The sequence below is a fragment of the Balaenoptera physalus genome, assembly GCF_965194825.1.
Source record: "Balaenoptera physalus genome assembly, chromosome: 3".
NCBI lineage: Eukaryota > Metazoa > Chordata > Mammalia > Artiodactyla > Balaenopteridae > Balaenoptera > Balaenoptera physalus.
Window position 1 is genome coordinate 173900117 of NC_138890.1, and position 24263 is coordinate 173924379.

The following is a 24263-nucleotide window of genomic DNA, read 5'->3' on the forward strand; positions in this document are numbered from 1 at the left end:
CCAAAACCCAATCTTTTCTACAAATGCATATACCCTCCCAACTCAATGCCAAACCATAATTTCATGAGTTTTTTTGACCCTTGTGTTTTCAGCATTGATCTTTCCAGTGTGTATTTTAATTTAGTGTATTTACAAAGAATAAAAAACAAGATGAAACAAAAAATGTAGCGTAAATTTAGATGTCATTTTTTTTTTTTACATGTCATTTTATTAGTCTTTAACGGAATTTTTCAAACTTTAAGGAAAATTGGGACCCTGCCATTCAAGTGGAGTATCAGGTATGTGAAGAAAAGGTAGAGCTGTAATGTTCAGAGACACTTGAATTGGAGTGGGGGTAAGCAGACTGTTTGCTGGCTCTAGGGGATCCCTGAAACCTCAAGGTTCCCAGGAGCACAGATTGAAAACCTCTGGCTGAAAACATAGGGGCTGTGAGGTGGTTACACTCAGCCTCCCCTCTGAGCTACACTAGTGAGAATTCAGCAGGCAACACCCGGAGTCATGCTGCTTCATTTGCACTTGGGATCCCAACGGGAAATGGCCCTGCTCAACTTAGTGATCGGGAGGTAGCCCCCCTCGATACTACAGCCTGACCGACATGGGAATCCTGCCCTGGCTATTTCTCTGAATTTCATGTGTGATGCCCATATTGCTGGAACCTAAGGACAGTTTTCATTGCCTATCCTAATGGACTTCTCTACAGAGTATAACATTTGGCTTTTGGGACACTCCTCTTTGCTAGCTCTCCTTGGAAGTCACTCTTTTGTCTCATTAAAGACTTCCTCCTCTTCTGATCCCTCTCTTTAGACAGTGGTGATACTGAGGGATCCATCCTTGGGCCACTGCAGGCCACTGCAGTCTCCTAAGCAAAGTCTCTCCCTGGGGCAGCCCATGCCTTCCTGAGATTGCATTTCATGTGTATCCAGCACACACGTGTGCATCTTTCATGCCCTGGGATCTCCCCCGTGAACATCGGGCACAGGCTTGGAAGGACCTGCTGGGTGCTTCACTTACAGGTTGTAAGAGGTCTGCTGGCAGCGACACTCACCCTACTCCTGGCTCTGCTGCGGCAGAACTGCCTTTATAACACCACTCCTCACCTCTCTTGTCCTCTTCTCTCACGCCTGATGGGTGAGTTTGGGCAGAAGTAATAGACAGCGTGGGGCTTCAGCTCTTCTGGGTCCTCCTTCAGGGCTGATGTGTCTGCACAGCTTCTGAATTCTCACCTTTTCTAGGCCATGCAGAGCAGAGGGGTATACTGATAGGCCCAATGAACTGTCCTCCTAAGCGCCATCTTCCTGTAGAGATCTTTTCAATAATAAATCTCACACTTGCCTCTCCAATTAACTGACCCTCGGTTTATCTCTGAATTGAACCCTCAAGCAGAGGTATATTATTTATTGGGACCCTAAACCTCCAACAATAACTCAAACTCCAAATAATAAAGACCAAGCAGGTCCACCTTCTCCCAGAGCTGATCCTTCTCTCTGCCACTCACCTACATCAGAAACCCGGGGTCATTCTCAACCATCTTCCTCTACGTTTAATTGGGCTCGACCTTTGGCTGTTCTTTCTCTAAACTTTCTCTCTTCCTGTCCTATGTTAGAGCCTACTCTACTGGGCTCATTGCAGTAATCTCCACTCCATGTCCTGAATCCCCCATCCCCTCCCATCCCTGATCCTCCAACGGCAGCTAAAGACAGCTCTAAGATGCAGGGGGACCACATCCCTACCCCCATCAAATGCTTCCGTGGCTTCCCATTTGTTTTAGTTGCAGATCACAGAAGACAACTCAGAATAGCTTATGCCAACAAAGGAAACTACTGTCTCATTAGTCTGCAAGGTCCAGGGGTTTCTCACTTGACTGGATGTGCATATACTGTAATCCCACTTTGACCTCTCTCTCCTGCTACAGACAGAAGCTCAAAGCCCCAGAGGCTGAAGACGGCCTTCTCACAAGCTCCATCTGACTCTCTGTCTTCCACCCCACCTCCCCTCACCTCACGTCTTTCCACGGTAGTGAATATTTACCAAACATAAGTGTGCTCTTGTGTTTGTCCATACACGTCTGCTCAGCTGCCCCTTCTGTCTAAAATATGACTTTTATTTTCTTCCTCTGGCCAAGATTACTTACCCCCAAAACTCAATTCCTTTTATCCAGTTACCCCTCCTTCGTGGGAAACTGGACACACTACTCTCTCACCTTCTAACACCCAGCTCTTGGCATATCAGACACCGTCTGCTGAAACTCCCCGTATAGGAAGCCAGCCTCCAAGAGGAAGTCCCTAAGCCATCAGATCGTGGGCTCTGTCTTCTTGGTGTCTGGGAAATGGTACGTGCATCTTCAGTGCGAGTTCAGTGCACTGATGGTGGGCAGGCTGTTCAGGTTAAAGAGAGAGAAAGGCAAGGTCAAGGCATCACAAAATAGCCATTCCTAGTTAAATGGGAGCAACATTTTTAAAAGTCTGTTAATTGAAAGGAGGAAATCAATAAATACTTATGGGTTGTATTGAGAATGTTTTGAGGAATTGAAAATGCATACATGGAAAACTCTCATAGGACAATAAAAAACTATAAATCAAAGAAACAAAGCAGTGCTTCCCAGATAACATGGAGAAACACGATGCGGGCCCAGAGAGGATTTGGATCTGGAAGACTGGACCTCTAGAGAACTCTGAGAGTCCACACTGGTCTACGGAACTGCACACATCAGAACTCAATGCCCAGGTTCGTGTTGATGCTGACAAGGGCAGCGCCATCTTGGCTGAGGGTGCCTGTGATAAAGGACATTTAGTTCTCACTGTACGCTGGGCTTGGTTATTGTCAAGAACTTCAGTTTTTTCATACGTTACTGAGTTAGAAAACAAAACAAAGCAAAACAAAACCTGCTCAGAAATTGATATCTAAGGACAGTTGAATGGGTCCTGCCAAATGTCAATGGCCTGGTGTTCAGAAAGTTGGCACAGTTTCAACAAATGACTGGTTCTACCAGTGTCTTTCCTTTTAGAGTTTCCAGACCTTATAGTGTCATCTCATTCTTTCTTCTCCTTTGACTTTTTCATACCCATTTACTTAAGGATACAAATCTTGGATGGTATTTTGGAACATATTTTTCCTAATCCTAGCCAAGTGTCTTTCTTTGTTTGACTAGGGAGAAAAAAGAATTTATGTTAAAGTCACTACCTCTTTGTTGTGTGTAAGTCCCCATTGATATTAATTAATTAGGAGACCTAATATTAATTCCTCTTCAATACTCTTCTTTATCTGGAATTAAAAATGACCTATTATCTCCCTTTTACTGTATACTCTTTTGTAAAAGGATTCATAATCAGAAAATTGCCCTTGTCATGCCTAAGTTCATTGTTGTATTTGAATGATTTTGATTTTTAGCCTCAAATTCAGGTAACCTATATATTTGCTTCCTGTATTTTTCCTGTTCTCAGCATTTTTCTCCACTGCATGGGAATGTCCCCAAAGTCACTGAAGGCCATGCTCATAGAGTCTTGAAGGCTACATTTGGGCCATTACAGCTGGCGTGACCTGAGGAGGTACCCCTGTGCCCTATTAGAAAGGCACATGCATACAGCAAATACAAGCCCAGAATGTCCCTGTAGATGCGGGAGGGAGGAACCAGCCAGGGAGCTGGACTTTCCAAAGCATGAGGGAGGGGGAGGCTGCAGCTGTAACATATCTGAGTGGCCCCTGACACATGGGCTTATTAAATTAAAATTATTGGCACAGAAACATGGACAAATGTCATGCATTGAATATGAATCAAGGATTCATATCCTGACTCATTCATGAATCAAGTCTTGCCTTTTTTGAGGTGACAGTTATATGATCCCCTTGAACTCTGGCTCTTTTGTTATATTAACAGGATGCCCTTTAGCTTGCACGCTTGAGATTTATCCAGCTCGCTGCTCTTGCCTCCTGACAGTGCACTCCTTGGCTTGCATTTCCATTTGTTTAAAAAACCTTTGCCAGATTGCAATCGCCTCACCCTCATCAGGGTAGTGTATATTTCATATGGGTTTTTAAAAGTTACCTCTACAGCTCTGTCAAAAATGTGTCCATACAACCAAAGCCCCCAAGAAGCTACTGCGAATCCAGTGAGTAATACCATCCACTAAAGTACCTGGAGGCAGTATTTCAGGTAAGTCCTTACCATGTACCATTTCTTGATTACAGGTAAGGCCAGGGCACCCTACAGCTGGCAACAGGCAGACATTTCTCCTCTGTCAGACTCGGAGCCTCTTTAAACACCTCCCTTCCACCTACAGTGACCTCTGCGGCTCCTGTTCAGAAGGTATCCACACGGTGTCCAGTGAACAGTAGTGCTGGAGTCTGGATTCAAGAGCTGAGGAGTGAGATGGAGTGTCCCGAGCTCCCTCCTGGTTGTCACAGCCATGCCTACGTTGTCCCATGACCCAAATGTCCCTCCAGCACTGCATCTGCCCAGGGTCCACCTCTTGGTATCTTCTCTAAGCTCTGCTCCAGGGAAAACTGTTTGTTTCTCTGCTTTCCTTCAGCTTCGCACATTTGTCTCTTGTCTCATGTTTTCCCACATCGTGTTGTAGATGTTTCTCCCTGTGGCTATCTCTCTTCACCCCCTCAGTGAGGGAAGGATTCCTGCCCCAGGGTTATGGGGACAGCCAAACACTCTACCCCCAACACTGGACAGACGAGATTAGTGTCAGCTTATTAGTCACTTATACTCACAACCCCCAGGGTGGAAGATATCGCATGTCACAGGCTACCCAGGGCCTCACGGAGGTTGTACTCAGAAGAGAGGAAATCGTCAGGGTCGGTGGGGGGCCGGCTTTGTAGTAACGAGAGGGTGAGGTGACCTCTGGTTCCTGAGGGAAGATGTGATTGACTTGTTTCGTAATTTCACAGGCTGGCAGGGCCTGACACCCACCCTGAAGGGAGATGCAGACACAGTGTCTGATCCCTTGGTCGGGGGAAGGGGGAGGTGGTGACTAAGGCACTGTGTCCGGGGAGCAGAGTGGGGAGGGGGCTTGTGGTGAGGACATCCACGGCCCTCCCAGTTTCATCAGATGTCAAGGCAGTCCCTCATACTAAGACTTAGTTTTAGGTGTGACACCACAGTGCCTGTGAACTAGGGGTGCTCTCTGGGGCCACATGTGCCACCTAAGTGTGCTGTGAACACCCCGGCTAAGAGATCGGTGAGGACCTAAATTTCTGCATCACGTGCTTTGTCCTCCCTTGTGCCCCTCAAAATTATAGCCTGGAAGGTTATGAAGATCTCATTTTTGGCATGTTGAGGGATCTAAGATTAGTGAGAACTCCCTCTGGTGTGTGGCAGGCCAAGAATTTTACAGAGGGGGATGGACATCTGGATGTCAACAGCTGGCTTTGTTCTTTTCCCATATTCATTTTCTGGACATTCCAGAATTTTTAAAGTAGTCAGAAAAAATAAAATTTCAGTTAGTTCTAATTCTTCGTTAAAGATGTCTTAGAGTATTTCCCAGCAGAGCTGAGTGTTGGAGAATCATCCCAGACAGGGCATCACCTGGGCAGCTTCACCAGGTGCTCCCAAGGGTCAAATGTCTCATGTCTACTTGGATTCTAGCTCTGGGTTTGCAACCTTTATCTCTGAGACCTCAGACAAATTACATAACTTGCCTCAGTTTTTCTACACGTAAAGTGGGAATGATAATAATAGTACCCGCCTCGTTGGGTGGTGCTGAGAATAAAATATGAAAACAAGCAGAGCACATAACATAGGGACTGCCACGTCAGCGCCCACAGGTGCTGTTGTTCTGATGTATGCAGTGTAGTGAACAGCGAGCCCCCAAAATTCACACTCCCTGGAACCTCAGAACATGACCTTATTTGGAAATAGGGTCTTTGCAGATGTAACTAGGGTAAGGATTGAGGTGAGATCATACTGGATCAAAGCGGGATTAATCCAATGACAGTGGCCTTATGAGAGACAGATTTGGACACAGGGAAAGAAGAGAGTGACCTGTGAAAATGGAAGTAGAGATTGGAGTGATGCGGCCACAAGCCAAGGAGTGCTAAGCGTTGCCAGCAACACCAGCAGCTGGAAGAGGCAAGGAGGGACCCTCCCCTAAAGCCTTTGGGGAGAGTGTGGCCCTGCCCACACCTTGATTTTGGACTTCTGGCCTCCAAAACTGTGAAGGAACACAGTTCTGTTGTTTAAGCCACGCAGATTATGGCAATTTGTTACAGCAGCCCTAGGAAACTAAGAACAGTGTTATATCATTTAAAGTGCTTAGGGAATAAAACAAAGACTAAACCCTTCTTGGGACCCTATTCTTGAGAACCAGTCCGTTGGGATAATTATTCACCTGACAAAGGTTCTTAAGTGCCTACTACATGGCAGGCACTACTGTGGAAACAGTGAGTGAAATTATAGGAACCCCCAGCCTCTAGAACTTGTGGGATTGATTCCCAGTTTTTAGCTAGTTTGCACTGCTCTCTGCAAGCTCACCTGGAGCTCCCTGGGCCCGAGGGCTGGCCCTGCAGGTGTGTGCTGCAGGAAGGGTGTCCTCAGAGAGCTGTGTGGGCCCAGAAGGACAGAGAAGAAGCCCAGGCCAGACGCCCATTCCTGTTGCTGCCCTGACCTCAGCTTCTCCCCTGTGACGTGGAGCTGTTGGCACCTGCCTCCCTGCAGGTCTCAGGACAGAAGAAGGGACCTGTGTAAGTGCACAGGACGATACCAAGGCTGCTGTGGCCCCAGCCGAAGGCTGGCATCCCGCCCTGCTGGTCACCTCCTGCTCCACAAGACGTCTCCACCCCAGAGAGTGGAGCAGCCTAAGCAAATAACCTCGGGACTCTCCCAACTGTAAACCATCCGGACATTCTAAGGCCCTGCCTTATTCTCCACATTCCAGATTAAAATATGTCATGTACTTTTATCTCTTCCAAAATCACAGGATGTCTTTTCCGCTAAACTACCAGAAGTCTTCACCCTTCAAATATAATAAAAAAAACAATTTTAGTGAAGACTTTATTCTGAAAAATATCTGATTTGACTTTGTGGACATCTCATAGACACAGACGTGGCATCTTCCTTTTTTTTCCTGAGAATCACAATGTTTATTGATAGATACAAGTATATAAAATCAGGGCATGAACGTGACTTGATAGATTAAGTAGACAATTTCATTGCGAGAATGAGAGGGACTAATTCAGATTGTCATCATCTGTTTATACCCGCAAAACCACCTCAAGGACATTAATGATCTCTCAAAATTGATCAGTGTTGTGCAGGTAAACCATGTTTCTTTTTTTTAGAGATCAATTATTTTAAGTTTTTTAGTTTTTTTGTTGATTTATAGTTGCTATACAATATTATATGTTACAGGTGTACAACATAGTTATTCACAATTTTAAAAGTTATACTCCATTTATAGGTATTATAAAATATTGGCTATATTCCCCATGTTGTGCAATATATCCTGGTAGCTTAATTTATACATAATAGTTTGTACCCCTTAATCCCCTACCCCTATCTCTTTTTTTTTAACATCTTTATTGGAGTATAATTGCTTTACATTGCTGTATTAGTTTCTGCTGTATTACAAAGTGAATCAGCTATATGTACACATATATACCCATATCCCCTCCCTCTTGCATCTCCCTCCCACCCTCCCTATCCCACCCCTCTGGGTGGTCACAAAACACCGAGCTGACAAAGCACACCGAGCTGTGCTATGGGTCTGCTTCCCACTAGCTATCTATTTTACATTTGGTAGTGGATATATGCCCATGTCACTCTCTCATTTCGTCCCAGCTTACCCTTCCCCCTCCCCATGTCCTCAAGTCCATTCTCTATATCTTAGTTTTTATTCCTGTCCTGCCCCTAGGTTCTTGAGAACCATTTTTTTTTTCTCTTTTAAGATTCCATATATATGTGTTAGCATATGGTATTTGTTTTTCCCTTTCTGACTTACTTCACTCTGTACGACAGACTCTAGGTCCATCCACCTCACTACAAATAACTCAATTTCGTTTTGTTTTATGGCTGAGTAATATTCCATTGTATATATGTGCCACATCTTTTTTATCCATTCATATGTTGATGGACACTTAAGTTGCTTCCATGTTCTGGCTATTGTAAATATAGCTGCAGTGAACATTGTGGTACATGACTCCTTTTGAATTATAGTTTTCTCTGGGTATATGCCCAGTAGTGGGATCGCTGGGTCATATGGTAACTCTCTTTTTAGTATTTTAAGGAACCTCCATACTGTTCTCCATAGTGTCTACACCAATTTACATTCCCACCAACAGTGCAAGAGGGTTCCCTTTTCTCCACACCCACTCCAGCATTTATTGTTTGTAGAGTTTTTGATGATGCCCGTCCTGACTGGTGTGAGGTGATACGTCATTGCCTTACCCCTAACTAGCCCCTTCCTCTTTCCCTCTCTCCACTGGTAAACCACTAGTTTGTTCTCTATATCTGTGAGTCAGTTTCTTTTTTGTCATAGTCACTAGTTTGTTTTACTTTTTTAGGTTCCACATATAAATGATATCATACAGTATTTGTCTTTCTCTGTCTGACTTATTTCACTTAGCATAATATGCTCCAAGTCCATCTGTGTTGCTGCAAATGGCAAATCTTATTCTTTTTTATGGCTGAGTGGTATTCCATGGCAGAGAGATACCATATCTTCTTTATCCTTTTATCTGTTGATGGACACTAAGGTTGCTTCCGTATCTTGGTAATTGTAAATAATGTTACTATGAACATTGGGGTGCATGTGTCATTTTAAATTAATGTTTTCAGGTTTTTTTTCAGATATATGCCCAGAAGTGGAATTGTTGAGTCATATGGTAGTTTTATTTATAGTTTTTTAGAGATTCTCCATACTGTTTTTCATAGTGGTTGTACAAATTTACATTTACATATGAGGGTTCCCTTTTCTACACATCCTTGTCAACATTTGTTATATGTGTTCTTTTTGATGAGGCCATTCTAACAGGTGTGAAGTGATATCTCATTGTGGTTTTGATTTGCATCTCCCTGATGATTTGTGATACTGAGCTTCTCACGTGCCTGTTGGCCATCTGGCCTCTTTGAAAAAATGTCTATTTAGTTATTTTGCCAATTTTTAAATCAGGTTGTTTGTTTTATGATATTAAGTTGTGTGAGTTGTTGATATATTTTTGGATATTAACCCTTAATTGGTCACATCATTTAAAAATATTTTCTCCCATTCTGTAGGTTGTCTTTTCATTTTGTTGATGCTTTCCTTTGCAGTGCAAAAGCTTTTAAGTTTAATTAGATCTCATTTGTTTGTTTTTTGTTTTTGCTTCCCGTGCCTTAGGAGACATCCAAAAAAATATTACTAAGATTTATGACAAACAGTGTATTGCCTATGTTTTATAGTTTCTGGTCTTACATTTAGGTTTTTAATCCATTTTGAGTTTATTTTTGTATATGGTGTAAGAAAATGTTCTAATTTCATTCTTTTACATGTAACTGTCCGGTTTTCCCAGCACCACTTATTGAAGAGACTGTCTTTTCTCCACTGTATATTCTTGCTTCCTCTGTTGTCGATTAATTGACCACAGGTGTATGGGTTTATTTCTGTGCTCTCTATTTTGTTCCACTGATCTATGTGTGTGTTTTTGTGCCAGTACCATACGAGTTTGATTACCGTAGCTTTGTAGTATAGTCTGAAGTCAGGCAGTGTGATTCCTCCATCTCTGTTCTTCTTTCTCAAGATTGTTTTGGTTATTTGGGGTCTTTTGTGTTTCCATACAGATTTTAAAATTATTTATTCCAGTTCAGTGAAAAATATCATTGGTATTTTGTTAGGGACTGCATTAAATCTGTAGATTGCCTTGGGTAATATGGTCATTTTAATAATATTGATTCTTCCACTCCAAGAACATGATATATCTTTCCATCTGTTTGTGTCATCTTCAATTTCTTTCATCAGTGTCTTACAGATTTCCAAGTACAGGTCTTTCATCTCCTTACGTAGGTTTATTCCTAGGTTCTTTATTCTTTTTGATGCAATGGTAAATGGGATTGTTTCCTTAACTTCTCTTTCTGATAGTTTGTTGTTAGTGTATAGAAATGCAACAGATTTCTGTATATTAATTTTGTATCCTGCAACTTTACTGAATTCATTCATGAGATCTAGTAGTTTTCTGGTAGCATCTTTAGTATTTTCTAAGTATAGTATCATGTCATCTGCAAACAGTGACATTTTTACTTCTTCCTTTCCAATTTGGATTCCTTTTCTTTCTTTTTCTTGTCTGATTGCTATGGCTAAGACTTCCAACACTATGTTGAATAAAAGTGACAAGAGTCAGCATCCTTGTCTTGTTCCTGATCTTAGAGAAAATGCTTTCAGCTTTTCACCATTGAGTATGAGGTTAGCTGTGGGTTTGTATTATATGGTCTTTACTATGTTGAGGTAGGTTCCCTCTATACCCACCCTGTGGACAGTTTGTATCATAAATGGATGCTGAATTTTGTCAAAAAACCTTTTCTGCATCTATTAAGATGATCATATGGTTTTTATTCTTCAATTTGTTAATGTGGTGTATCACATCAATTGATTTGCCTATACTGAAGAATCCTTGCATCTCTGGGATAAACCCCACTTGATCATGGTGTCTGATCCTTGTAAACCATGTTTCTTTTACAGGCACCCATGCACTTGCCCAGGTTTAAGACTATTAAGGTCTAGCACATAAAGCCCATCACTAGAGGTAGAAACACTGGTAATAGACTATTACAGGAACAACCACTACTTAACAGTTAAGGATTTTTCTATAATAACCAAATGGACAGTCAAATATTGCAACAACTGGACTATTCCTGAGCAAAGTACATTTCCCCAGTATTCACTGTTGCTATTCAGTTTTCTATCTTAAAGCAGCCCATAATAACTGCAGCCAAGAATGTCCTTGCAGTGGACCACCTCTGCTTGAGAACCTGGGATGTAAGTATTGCGTGGTGCTAACACACTTCTAAACATTAAACATAGTCCTAAAATATCTGATAATAGACTATGACTAAGACATTACATTAGAAAAAAAGTATATAGAAATCCATAATGCCACCCAGAAAAGAGGCCTGGACCTGAGAGGTGGGATTTAACCTTGGCAGCCCCAGTCAAGGTTACAGCGATGATCCTCCGCTGCCCTCTGGTGGCCGTGTCTGGAACATCAGGATGAGGCTCCTTTATTAGAGCCCAAGGGCTTCTGTGGGGTTGGCTTTGATGTCCTCTGCATCCAGTGTGGGTGGATCTTAACGTTTCCAAGTTAGGGTGACCAACTGACCTAGCTTGGTGGGGAATGGATGGGAGATTTCCAGGAACACAGGGCTTCCCGTTTTTAAAATTCTGCAAGTCCTGCAGCAGCGGGAACCTGTCATTGCCAGGACCACATGGGGATGAAACTGAGGAGTAGGGTTCCTTCTACATGGTGACCACTCTCCAGTTTGGTTCCATCTGCAATTTAATGACTTGCTTGGCTTACCAGTGAGGTTATGACTAACTGGCAAACGGGAGCCTAATAAGACAGAGAAGCACCTGGAAATGAGCATCAGTGGGTGCCCTGTGGAGTCACCGCTGCGTGTGGGCCTGTTGAGTGGGCTCAGTCTCCGCATAGTCTGTCGGCATCGAAGGCGTCCCCTGGGGCAATGCCATCCCTGGGGTGCTGCCCACGGCCTGGACCCAGCTCCTCGGCATGATGCAGCCCCTGACGATGTGTGTCTGCTCTGCTTCTGGAACACCCCACAGGCCCCCTCTGCGGGCAAAGTCCAGCCCGTCCTCCCTCCAAGCCTGGCCATCTCTCCCTCCAGAGGGCTTGCTTCCTCAGCCAGAGCTCTCCCTCCATCTGAATTCCTTCTTGCTGTCGGGCTGGGGTGATGACTTGCTGATGGACACGGGTCCATCCTGGTTACACATCTCATGAGGACAAGACCTGTCATGCCATGCCACCTAGCAGTGACCACCTCCCAGCCCCGTCATCCCCCAGAGCAGAGAGCAGGCCTCTTGTGGTCACCTCAAGGGCACTGACCCTCCCTGGGTGTTGCAGAAGCACCCGCCACCCCTTCTTGGATCCGAGAGGAGGGGCAGCTGGTCGTGGCAGGGACCAGCCTCCAGGTCAGGGACTCCATCTGGGAGAATTCGAGAGCCAGAGCTTTACCTGAAACTTGAGGAAGCTCCGCAAAGAATGCCTCTGTTGTTTTCCTCAACTCCTGCAGAATGGCTACCAACACCGCTGGGTGGTTAGAAAGACACATACACACAAGGGAATCTAAGGAACCTGCTCTGTGCCATTCAGGGTGATCAGTGCCCATTGCTACCCAGGCCTGAACAGACCACCTACCTTCAGGGTGGAGAGACTGAATCCACCACCACCTGTCCTGCTGTTGGGCTGGAGTCCTCCCCACATCTGTCCTGCTGTTGTGCTGGGGCTCTGCCGGCACCTGCAGCCCTCTGGCCTCGCCCACCACGCGATGTGCTGCTGTGGGAAGAGACGGGGTCAGTCTGTAACCTTCCTTTCAATCCTTGTAAAAACACAGTTCCCTTAAGGAGAATATTGAAAAACGAGGTAGGCCCAGCTACCTTTACGGGAATTCGGATTCTCTGCCAGTCGGAGTGTTTGTGGCACACACCTCTTGCTTATTTCTTCCCACTTGCTACCTGTCACCTCTTGTTTGGAATCAAGTGAGGAGCTCATGGATGAGACTAAAATGTGAATCTCTGTTAGGGGTCAGTTTCCGGGAAGGGGGGACCCTGACACCCCTCCTAGGGAGAAATAGGAGTTGGTGGAAAGAAGGAAATCCCTGGATGCCATGGAAGGTGGAGGGGCCTCAGTGCTAATGGGGGCAGCTCACCTTTCCATCCATCAGCCCAGCTGGGTGTGCAGAGTCTTCAAGGAGGGAAGGAAACAGAAGCCTGAGGGTTTCCTGGCCCAGCACCCTTATGAGGATGAACTGAGAGAAAGTTCTGGGTGGGGGAAGGGTTGATTGGACACTCTTTGCAGAGAGAAAAGTGAGAGGCATGCAGCCAGGGGCTTTGTTAGACACTGGCCCTGACCCCCCAGAGAGGACAGAAACCTCTCCAGCCAAGAGTTCTCATCTCAGCGCTATAACAACCCTGGAGAAGATATGCTGGGCAGATTCATAGCGTCAGTAATCTATGCAGGGCTGCAGAAAGGGGGTTTCCTAGTCATTTCTTCTCAAGTAAAGCAAGAATTGCAAAGCTCCTTTTCCAAATAGAAACTTCTTTTATAAAAAAGAGAAAAGAGCAAGCAAACATTTACAATTGGGAAGTTAAAGATGAAAAAAAAATTACCCTTGCCCGCAAGTGAGTTGCTGCCCTTGGGGAAACAGGTCAAGGCTGTGGGCAGTTGCCAGGGAGACCGGCCTCAAGAATTAGCCTCTCTGGCTCCTAACAGCAGGGTGTTCCTGCCTTCAACCCCACAGCCTACTCACCCACAGAATTCCTAAAAGAAAGCAAGAAAAAAAGAGCAAAAAGTTCTGAGTCAGTTGATACAAACAGCAAACATGGCAAACTTTGATTAAGGGCTAAGGACAGGGGTCGGGGGTACCTTTTACAAATATCACTGACTCCTGGCAACAGCCACTCCTGTCCCCAGTCTTCCCAACCAAGTCCTGGACCAAAGTACAGGCAAAGTATCACAGCTGCTTTTCACGGCAACATACATAATTACAAGGAAACAGTTACAAAGGACAAATTTGACTATGCACAAATGAGTCAGTAGTTGCTTACACTTGTAAGTAGACACCCCTAGTGTAAAACCCTCGTGTGATGTGCTGGGGGACCGAGAGGGTCCCTGAAAATGCATATGGCAGATAACCGAGGTTTATTTTTTGTTTCAGGTGGGTGAAGTTTTAAAAACTTTAAGCAAAACATCACAAAGTAAAAATTAATAAATAAATACACAAGACCAATAATGTAGTCAATGAAAAGATCAAATAAACCATAACTTTTGAAAATGAAAGAAAAGCATTTTTATTATTTGTATTTTTATTTGTAAATGTCTGTCGGGCTGCAACTGCAGTCCTGAAAGCCTTGTAGTTGCCCAGCTGGCAGACGTAAGAAAGAGCCTGGAGACAGTGACAGAGACATCCATGGTTTATTCGACAGGGGATCTTACCCGTCTGATGCAAAAGTCCTGGAGTGAGACCCCACCAAGTACAGCAAACCGCAGGCAGGACATGACAGTGACCTTCACTCCTTGAGGGGGAAGGAGGCTACCATTTATAAGGAAAATTGACGTCAGGATGGCTCATCAGTTACCCAGAAAACCAGCGGCTGAGGCAGGGGGCCAGCCCCGAGGTTGTTACTGATTAAGCCCTATGGTTAAGAGGATTGGATAGTCAGGTGAGTAGGTGTAGAAGAAGCAGGGACTGGTCTAGCAGGGGATGGACAGAGTGCAAGAGAACAGCCATCCTGAGTGGCCTGACCGTACGATGCCTTTCATATCCTTCCCAGTTTCCTTAAACATCTCACGCCAAGCCTGACAATATTATCTGAAGATGGGGAATTGTGATTACGGAATAGTAAGTATGTCCTGTGTCATGGAGAGCGGGGGATACCTTCACCGTGAGCAAGCTCCGTGGGTTTTGGTGTGCACTTAGCCCAACACCACGCCTCTGGCCTCCCCACCGTGATCCTCCCTGAGCGGCACTTTCTTGCATGGGAAGGGCTCCAGCTCCGGGTTTAGCAGCCCCAGGCGTTATTAATTCCTGCCCCAGGGAGTGCTGCGGGGAGTGGATGGTACCTGGGTCCAGCCCCGGAATGTTAGCTGCATTAACTTTGGGGCTGACTTTGGTAAAAGGTGCCCTCAGTGCCAAACTTGTTCACCACTGTCACTTGTCCCCATCATAATTCCTTGAGGTTCTGCCCTTGAAGAGGCTGAGTCACAGAGGCTGCAGTGACGCTTCCCAGGTCACCTAGAGGCTGGTAGCGGAGCTGGCCTTGGTCACCACCTGTGCTCCCTCTCCCCAAACCTCAGCTGCCCACACTGTTATCACAGAGCCTCTGTGATTTGGATGAGATAGTTAACCTCCCCAGCATCATATCCACCACCTTTGAAAAGAGGTTAGTACTTCTTCTGCACAGAGACACTTCCGGGCAAAACTAGTTAACTGCCAGTGATAGGGAAGGTCTCCATGCTGCTTTTGCTTGGCCCACCTGGATACGAACTTGGAAGCACCCCCTTCTTTTCCCTGAACCCTTCGTGACTCCTTCCTGGTATCTCCAGGACTTCTCACTGCATCAGCAAGCATCTTGATTTTACACCCTCATGCTTGGGGGCCAGGCTCTGAGTAACCTTGAGAAGTTGACTGGAGGCTGTGGGCTGAGGAGGGGACAGAGGATGCTGTAGTCCCAGAGTTGGGTTGGAATGGAGACAGGATGCCTGATAACGTGGGAACTCCAGGCAACCTACCAGTAGCTCAGGGAAATCTCAGGGTGGTGTGACATGCCTGCCCTTCTGAAACCATGGTCTCCCTGCCCCTAGAACACTAAGTTCTACCTGTGTCCCCCTCCCTTATGCTGGCCACACTGAGTGAATGCTTTTCACAGGGAAAAGTCTTTTTTGAGCAGATAATTCATGGCAGGTCCTAGGGTTGCACCCTGAGGGTGCAGATCCAAATGCAAGGTGCTGTTGCCACTGGGGAATTTGCAGTCTCTGGGGAGACAGTCCAGTAGCAGGTCATTGTGATAGAATGAAGCATGTCAGTGATTGGCTCAGGTACTGGGGATTGGGGCCAGGGCTCTGAGCTAGTAAATATACATCACTGGCTTGGCACTGTCATCGGAGCACATCCATCTTCCCCAGAACTTGAGGAGGAAAGAATTGTGAGATATGGGATTTTGGCCAATTATCTTCCTGTTCCAATATGACAGATAATAGAGGTTGGGAAAAAAATAAAGAATTAATGTAACTTGGTGAAAGCTTTCTATCCCTTCTTGAGAATTATCACGGTCAAAGCTCAGGGGAACCTTCTGTTCTGACAGGAGGTGGCATTATTGGTAGAGAGACCCTCACCCCCCAAATCTGTGTTGTACCCTGAGTTTGAAGCAGGCACACACCCTGGATGAACCAGGCTAAATAGAGGAGACCATTCATCACCATCCCAGTGGACAGGCACTTTGATAAACTACTCAGATGACAGAGGGACAGCTTTAAACTTTGGTCTTCTCTGGGATCTACATTTATCCCTCTTGAAACTGGGTGACCCTCTGTCTCCTTCCACCAAGAGAGTGTGGAAGAATTTCCGAGATGAGATCTTTAAAAGGCCATGGCTCCTCTGAGGAATGTCTCAGGGCACTCAGAGAAGGCAGGTCCCAAGGACAGGCCACAGAGGCTGAAAGTGCCGATGAGCCCAGCATCTGAGTCTGGCTAGCCGTGTAGGGGCGGGAACCTGCAGAGGACTCCAGGCATTCCCATCTTCCCATCTGAGGCCCCAGTCATGGGGGATCAGAGATAAGCCAGTCCTCCGTGCTGTGTCCAAATTCTTGGCCCATAGAATCCACGAGCTTAATAACATGGGTTTTGCTTAATGCCACCAAGTGCGGGGATGTTTGTTATGCAGTCATAGAAACCAGAAGTCTTCATAAGGCAAAGGATACTGTGCGATGCAGCCAGTGACCAGATGCTACAGAGTGTGGCTGAGACTTAACACCTTCAAGCCCGAGTCTAGGCTGAAGGTGCCCTAAGCTGGTAATCCTTTCGGATTCTGGCAGACGTGTAAAGAACACGAGGGTACAAAGGAGACGGTATGACATAAAAAAACCTCATGAATGATATTCTCTTTCCAATTTCCCCTAAACAAGGCCACCCTGACAGGACAGGAGAAAGGGTAAGTGACACCACTGGGGAGACTCCGGAGCACATAGGGGTGCCCAGTGCTGATTCTAGGAGGGAGAACACGCACACTCTAGGGGGACCCACACCAGCTTCCGTCTCTCGGGGCATCTGGACGACAGAGCTGTGGGGAGCTTTAGCGATGGCAACGTGCCGTAGGGAGGACCACGCAGGTTGACATCTGGATGAGAAAGCTGGTGTGCATCGTCCCATCCTTAGGGTAAGGAGCGGAGAATGAAAACCAGGGTTGCATATTTATTTATTCTCATTAAACAAATGTTTACGTAATGTTAATCTCTGCCTTCCAGTTGTCACGGCTTTGTCGTAAGAGTCCTATTAGCAGAAGTCTCCTCTATCCACAGCCCCCGCCTGTGTGCATCAGACATGTCTCCCTTTGCACACCAGGGACGCAGGCTTAGCTAATGCTTTGCTGAAATGCTTCCTCTAGCACGTGCAGTGCCCGAAACATGGCTTTGCTTTCCAGTGGAAGTAAGCCTGTAATTGCAAGGCTTGCAGTACTAACTGTCTCACTGTGACACGGAGGTGATCGCTTCAGCTCCATCACCCGTCTGACTGTGTGGATTAGATACAGAGCCAAGAAAGTCACACCCAACTCCAGGGCAGACTTACTCAAGGTGGGTGCCCGTTTGGGACTGAATTCTGCTATGGAAGCGAGACTTGCTGGATTCTGAATGAGACCCCCCCCTTACTCCTGTTGACTTAATGATTCAGAGGCAAATAGGGCCTTTGTCACCCTTGTGTGCAAGGTGTGACACAAATGTTCCCCTTCACTGTTAGTCTGAAAGGACCTGTTCCTCCTCAGTTGCATCCGTTCCCATTTGAAATCAGTTTCAGGGCCCTTCTCTGGGTTGAGTAACTGGGCTCAGGATGCAGTAACATCCTCTGGCTCTTCTTCTACAGCCTGTGCGCTGGGGGCTAGGAGACCCCTTAATACTCCAGGGAGCCCTGAGCCAAATCTCAAACTCATCTAATATTACATTAGGCAGCGGGGATTTTTTGTTTTTAATATTTTGTTTATTTATTTAATTTGGTTGCACTGGGTCAGTCTTCCCATTCGTTTTTTTTTGTTTGTTTGTTTTTTGTTTTTTTTTTAATTAATTTATTTATTTTTATGGCTGTGTTGGGTCTTCGTTTCTGTGCAAGGGCTTTCTCTAGTTGTGGCAAGCAGGGGCCACTCTTCAACCCGGTGCACGGGCTTCTCACTGTCGTGGCCTCTCTTGTTGCGGAGCACAGGCTCCAGACGTGCAGGCTCAGTAATTGTGGCTCACGGGCCCAGCTGCTCCGCGGCATGTGGGATCTTCCCAGACCAGGGCTCGAACCCACATCCCCTGCATTGGCAGGCAGATTCTCAAGCACTGTGCCACCAGGGAAGCCCCTGCACCGGGTCTTATTTGTGGCAGGAGGGGTCCTTAGTTGTGGCATGAAAACTCTTAGTTGTGGCATGCATGTGGGATCTAGTTCCCTGACCAGGGATCGAACCCAGACCCCCTGCATTGGGAGCTCGCAGTTTAACCACTGCACCACCAGGGAAGTCCCGGGGATTTTTAATAGTCATATATTTTTTGTCTTTTTTCTTTATGTTAGTTTCTGCTTTGCAACAAAGTGAATCAGCTTTGCATATACATATATCCCCATATCTCCTTCCCCTTGTGTCTCCCTCCGACCGTCCCTATCCCACCCCTGTAGGTGGTAACAAAGCACCGAGCTGATCTCCCTGTGTTATGCGGCTGCTTCCCGCTAGCTATTTTACATTTGGTAGTGTATATATGTCCATGCCACACTCTCACTTCGTCCTAGCTTACCCTTCCCCCTCCCCGTGTCCTCAAGTCCATTCTGTATGTCTGCATCTTTATTCCTGTCCTACCCCTAGGCTCTTCAAAACCATTTTTTGTTGTTGTTTTTAGATTCCATACATATGTGTTAGCATACAGTATTTGTTTTTCTCTTTCTGACTTGCTTCACTCTGTATGACACACTCTAGGTCCATCCACCTCACTATAAGTAACTCAATTTTGTTCCTTTTTATGGCTAGGTATTATTCCATTATATATATGTGCCACATCTTCTGTATCAATTCATCTGTCAATGGAAACTTAGGTTGCTTCCATGTCCTGGCTACTGTAAATAGAGCTGCAATGAATATTGGGGTACATGACACTTTTTGAATTATGGTTTTCTCAGGGTATATGCCCAGTAGTGGGATTGCTGGGTCGTACGGCAGTTCTATTCTTAGTTTTTAAGGAACCTCCATACTGTTCTCCATAGTGGCTGTAACAATTTACGTTCTCACCAACAGTGCAAGAGGGTTCCCTTTTCTCCACGCCCTCTCCAGTATTTGTTTGTAGATTTTATGATGATGGCCATTCTGACTGGTGTGAGGTGATACCTCATTGTAGTTTTGATTTGCATTTCTCTAATGATTAGTGATGTTGAGCATCCTTTCATGTGTTTGTTGGCAATCTGTATATCTTCTTTGGAGAAATGTATATTTAGGTCTTCTGCCCATTTTTGGATTGGGTTGTTTGTTTTTTTGATATTGAGCTGCATGAGCTGCTTATACATTTTGGAGATTAATCCTTTATCAGTTGCTTCACTTGCAAATATTTTCTCCCATTCTGAGGGTTGTCTTTTAGTCTTGTTTTTGGTTTCCTTTGCTGTGCAATAGCTTTTAAGTTTCATTAGGTCCCATTTGTTTATTTTTCTTTTTATTTCCATTTCTCTAGAAGGTGGGTCAAAAAGGATCTTGCTGTGGTTTATGTCATAGAGTGTTCTGCCTATATTTTCCTCTAAGAGTTTGATAGTGTCTGGCCTTACATTTAGGTTTTTAATCCATTTTGAGTTTATTTTTGTGTATGGTGTTAGAGAGTGTTCTAATTTCATTCTTTACTTGTAGATGTCCAGTTTTCCCAGGACCACTTATTGAAGAGACTGCCTTTTCTCCATTGTATATTCTTGCCTCCTTTATCAAAAATAAGGTGACCATATATGTATGGGTCTATCTCTGGGCTTTCTATCCTGTTCCATTGATCTATATTTCTATTTTTTGCCAGTACCATACTGTCTTGATTACTGTAGCTTTGTCTGAAGTCTGGGAGCCTGATTCCGCCAGCTCCATTTTTCTTTCTCAAGATTGTTTTGGCTATTTGGGGTCTTTTGTGTTGCCAAACAAATTGTGAAGTTTTTTGTTCTAGTTCTCTGAAAAATGCCATTGGTAGTTAGTTAGGGATTGCACTGAACCTGCAGATTGCTTTGGGTAGTATAGTCATTTTCACAATGTTGATTCTGCCAATCCAAGAACATGGAATATCTCTCCATCTGTTTGTATCATCTTTAATTTCTTTCATCAGTGTCTTATAATTTTCTGCATACAGGTCTTTTGTCTCCTTAGGTAGGTTTATTCCTAGGTATGTTATTCTCTTTGTTGCAATGGTAAATGGGAGTGTTTCCTTAATTTCTCTTTCAGATTTTTCATCACTAGGGTATAGGAATGCAAGAGAATTCTGTGCATTAATTTTGTATCCTGCTACTTTATCAAATTCATTGATTAGCTCTAGTAGTTTTCTGGTAGCATCTTTAGGATTCTCTATGTATAGTATCATGTCATCTGCAAACAGTGACAGCTTTACTTCTTCTTTTCCGATTTGGATTCTTTTTTTTCTTTCTCTCCTCTGATTGTTGTGGCTATAACTTCCAAAGGTATGTTGAAAAATAGTGGTGAGAGTGGGCAACTTTGTCTTGTTCCTGATCTTAGAGGAAATGGTTTCAGTTTTTGACTATTGAGAATGATGTTGGCTGTGGGTTTTGTCATATGTGGCCTTTATTATGTTGAGGTAAATTCCCTCTATGCCTACTTTCTGGAGGGTTTTTATCAAAAATGTGTGTTGAATTTTGTCGAAAGCTTTTTCTATACCTATTGAGATGATCATATGGTTTTTATCCTTCAATTCTTTATATGGTTTATCACATTGATTGGTTTGCATGTATTGAAGAATCCTTACATTCCTGGGATAAACCCCACTTGATCATGGTGCATGATCCTTTTAATGTGCTGTTGGATTCTGTTTGCCAGTATTTTGTTGAGGATTTTTACATCTATGTTCATCAGTGATATTGGCCTGTAGTTTTTTTTTTTCTTCGTGATATCTTTGTCTGGTTTTGGTATCAGGGTGATGGTGGCCTCATAGAATGAGTTTGAGAGTGTTCCTCCCTCCCCTGTATTTTGGAAGAGTTTGAGAAGGATAGGTGTTAGCTCTTCTCTAAATGTTTGACAGCACTCACCTGTGAAGCCACCTGGTCCTGGGCTTTTGTTTGTTGGAAGATTTTTAATCAGTCTCAATTTCAGTGCTTGTGATTGGTCTGTTCATAGTTTCTATTTCTTCCTGGTTCAGTCATGGAAGTTTGTGCTCTCCTAAGAATTTGTCCATTTCTTCCAGGTTGTCCATTTTATTGGCATATAATTGCTTGTAGTAATCGCTCATGATCCTTTGTATTTCTCCAGTGTCAGTTGTTACTTCTCCTTTTTCATTTCTAATTCTATTGATTTGAGTCTTTTCCCTTTTTTCCTTGATGAGTCTGGCTAATGGTTTATGAATTTTGTTTATCTACTCAAAGAACCAGCTTTTAGTTTTATTGATCTCTGCTACTGTTTCCTTCATTTATTTTTCATTTATTTCTGATCTGATCTTTATGATTTCTTTCCTTCTGCTAACTTCAGGTACTTTTTGTTCTCCCTTCTCTAATTGCTTTAGGTGTAAGGTTAGGTTGTTTATTTGAGATGTTTCCTGTTTCTTGAGGTAGGCTTGTATTGCTATAAACTTCCCTCTTAGAATTGCTTTCGCTGCATCCCATAGGTTTTGGGCCATCGTGTTTTCATTGTCATTTGTTTCTAGGTATTTTTTCATTTCCTCTTTGATTTCTTCAGTGATCTCTTGGTTATTTAGTAGTGTATTGTTTAACCACCATGTGTCTGTATTTTTTACAGATTTTTCCTGTAATTGATATCTAGTCTCACAGATTTGTGTTTGGAAAAGATACTTGATAAAATTTCAATTTTCTTAAATTTACCAAGGCTTGATTTGTGACCCAAGATATGATCTATCCTGCACAATGTTCCATGAGCACTTGAGAAAAATGTGTATTCTGTTGGTTTTGGGTGGAATGTCCTATAAATATCAATTAAGTCCATCTTGTTTAATGTATCACTTAAAGCTGTGTTTCCTTATTTATTTTCCTTTTGGATGATCTGTCCATTAATGAAAGTGGGGTGTTAAAGTCCCCTATTATGATTGTTTTACTGTCGATTTCCTCTTTTATGGCTGTTAGTATTTGCCTTATGTATTGAGGTGTTCCTATGTTGGGTGCATAAATATTTACAATTTTATATCTTCTCCTTGGATTGATCCCTTGATCATTATGTAGTGTCCTTCTTTGTCTCTTGTAATAGTCTTTATTTTAAAGTCTATTTTGTCTGATATGATATGAGAATTGCTACTCCAGCTTTCTTTTGATTTCCATTTGCATGGAATATCTTTTTCCATCCCCTCACTTTCAGTCTGTATGTGTCCCCAGTTCTGAAATGGGTCTCTTGTAGACAGCATATATATAGTTCTTGTTTTTGTATCCATTCAACCAGTCTATATCTTCTGGTGGGAGCATTGAATCCATTTACATTTAAGGTAGTTATCGATATGTATGTTCCTGTATTACCATTTTCTTAATTGTTTTAGATTTGTTATTGTAGGTCTTTTCCCGCTCTTGTGTATCCTGCCTAGAGAAGTTCCTTTAGCATTTGTTGTAAAGCTGGTTTTGTGGTGCTGAATACTCTTAGCTTTTGCTTGTCTGTAAAGGTTTTTATTTCTCCGTCAAATCTGAATGAGATCCTTGCTTGGTAGAGTAATCTTGGTTGTAGGTTTTTCCCTTTCATCACTTTAAATATGTCTTGCCACTCCCTCCTGGCTTGCAGAGTTTCTGCTGAAAGATCAGCTGTTAACCTTTTGGGGATTCCATTGCATGTTATTTGTTGCTTTTCCCTTGCTGATTTAAATATTTTTTCTTTGTATTTAATTTTTGATAGTGTGATTAATATGTGTCCTGGCATGTTTCTCCTTGGATTTTTCTTGTATGGGACTCTCTGTGCTTCCTGGGCTTTATTGACAATTTCCTTTCCCATATTAGGGAAGTTTTCAACTCTAATCTCTTCAAATATTTTCTCAGTCCCTTTCTTTTTCTCTTCTTCTTCTGGGACCCCTATAATTTGAATGTTGGTGCATTTAATGTTGTCCCAGAGGTCTCTGAGACTGTCCTCAATTCTTTTCATTCTTTTTTCTTTATTCTGCTCTGCAGTAGTTATTTCCACTATTGTGTCTGCCCCCAGTGGCTAAGGTTGGTTCAGTGGGTTGTGTAGGCTTCCTGGTCGAGGGGACTAGTGCCTGTGTTCTGGTGGATGAGGCTGGATATTGTCTTTCTGGTGGGCAGGACCATGTCTGGTGGTGTGTTTTGGGGTGTCTGTGACCTTATTATGATTTTAGGCAGCCTCTCTGCTAATGAGTGGGGTTGTGTTCCTGTCTTGCTAGTTGTTTGGCATAGGGTGTCCAGCACTATAGCTTCCTGGTTGTTGAGTGGAGCTGGGTCTTTGTGTTGAGATGGAGATCTCTGGGAGAGCTTTCACTGTTTGATGTTACATGGAGCCAGGAGGTCTCTGGTGGACCTATTTACTGAACTCAACTCTCCTGCCTCAGAGGCACAGGCCTGACACCCAGCTGGAGCACAAAGACCCTGTCAGCCACAGAGCTCAGAAGAAAAGGGAGAAAAAAAGAAAGAACAAAAGAAAAATAAATAAATGAAATTTAAAAAGTTATTAAAATAAAAAAAGTAAAAATAGAAAAAGTGAAAAAAGAAAGAAAGAAAGAAAGAAAGCAGAGAGCAACCAAACCAAAAACAAATCCACCAATGATAACAATCACAAAAGTATACAAAAATAAAATAAAATAAAATTAACGGAAAGACAGAACCCTAGGACAAGTTGTAAAAGCAAAGCTATGCAGACACAATCACACAAAGAAGCATACACACACACTCTCAAAAAAAGAGAAAAAGGAAAAAAACAAACAAACAAAAAATATATATATAAAAGAAAGAGAGTAACTGAATGAATAAACAAGTCTACCATCGATAATAAACTCTAAACACTAAACTAAGATAAACATAAAACTAGAAACCAGTCAGTCGCATACAGCAAACCCTAAATCTACAGTTCCTCTCAAAGTCCACTGCCTCAATTTTGGGGTGATTCGTTGTCTATTCAGGTATTCCACAGATGCAGGGTATATCACGTTGATGGTGGAGATTTAATCTGCTGCTCCTGAGGCTGCTGGGAGAGATTTCCC

The 24263-nt window shown here is 43.7% G+C and overlaps 1 protein-coding gene across 3 annotated transcripts; it reads right to left on the reverse strand.

Moving 5' to 3' along the window:
- Positions 1 to 832: 832 nt before the first annotated feature.
- On the reverse strand, positions 833 to 21196 carry LOC309657248 (uncharacterized protein). 3 transcript variants are annotated; one of them, XM_082454403.1, is made up of 3 exons: positions 12582 to 21196; positions 12343 to 12480; positions 7200 to 12234 (listed from the first exon to the last, which is right to left on the reverse strand). In XM_082454403.1, the coding sequence occupies exons 1-3, from the start codon at positions 12694 to 12696 to the stop codon at positions 12017 to 12019; spliced, it is 471 nt and encodes a 156-aa protein (XP_082310529.1). In that variant the 5' UTR covers positions 12697 to 21196; the 3' UTR covers positions 7200 to 12016. The 3 variants fall into 3 exon arrangements, 1 of the variants encoding a protein (XP_082310529.1); XR_014261735.1 differs by lacking the exon at positions 7200 to 12234 and adding an exon at positions 833 to 2375 and having other exon boundaries at positions 12343 to 21196; XR_014261736.1 differs by having other exon boundaries at positions 7200 to 12480; positions 12854 to 21196.
- Positions 21197 to 24263: the final 3067 nt, after the last annotated feature.

What these genes read in the sequence shown, in the direction of transcription:
- LOC309657248 (XM_082454403.1), bottom strand. Translation starts at nt 12,696, where the DNA reads ATGAGCTCCTCACTTGATTCCAAACAAGAGGTGACAGGTAGCAAGTGG. An exon ending in GAATCCGAATTCCCGTAAAG is followed by an intron (nt 12,481 to 12,581) that starts GTAGCTGGGCCT and finishes CTCTTCCCACAG; the next exon opens with CAGCACATCGCGTGGTGGGC. An exon ending in TCAGTCTCTCCACCCTGAAG is followed by an intron (nt 12,235 to 12,342) that starts GTAGGTGGTCTG and finishes CTAACCACCCAG; the next exon opens with CGGTGTTGGTAGCCATTCTG.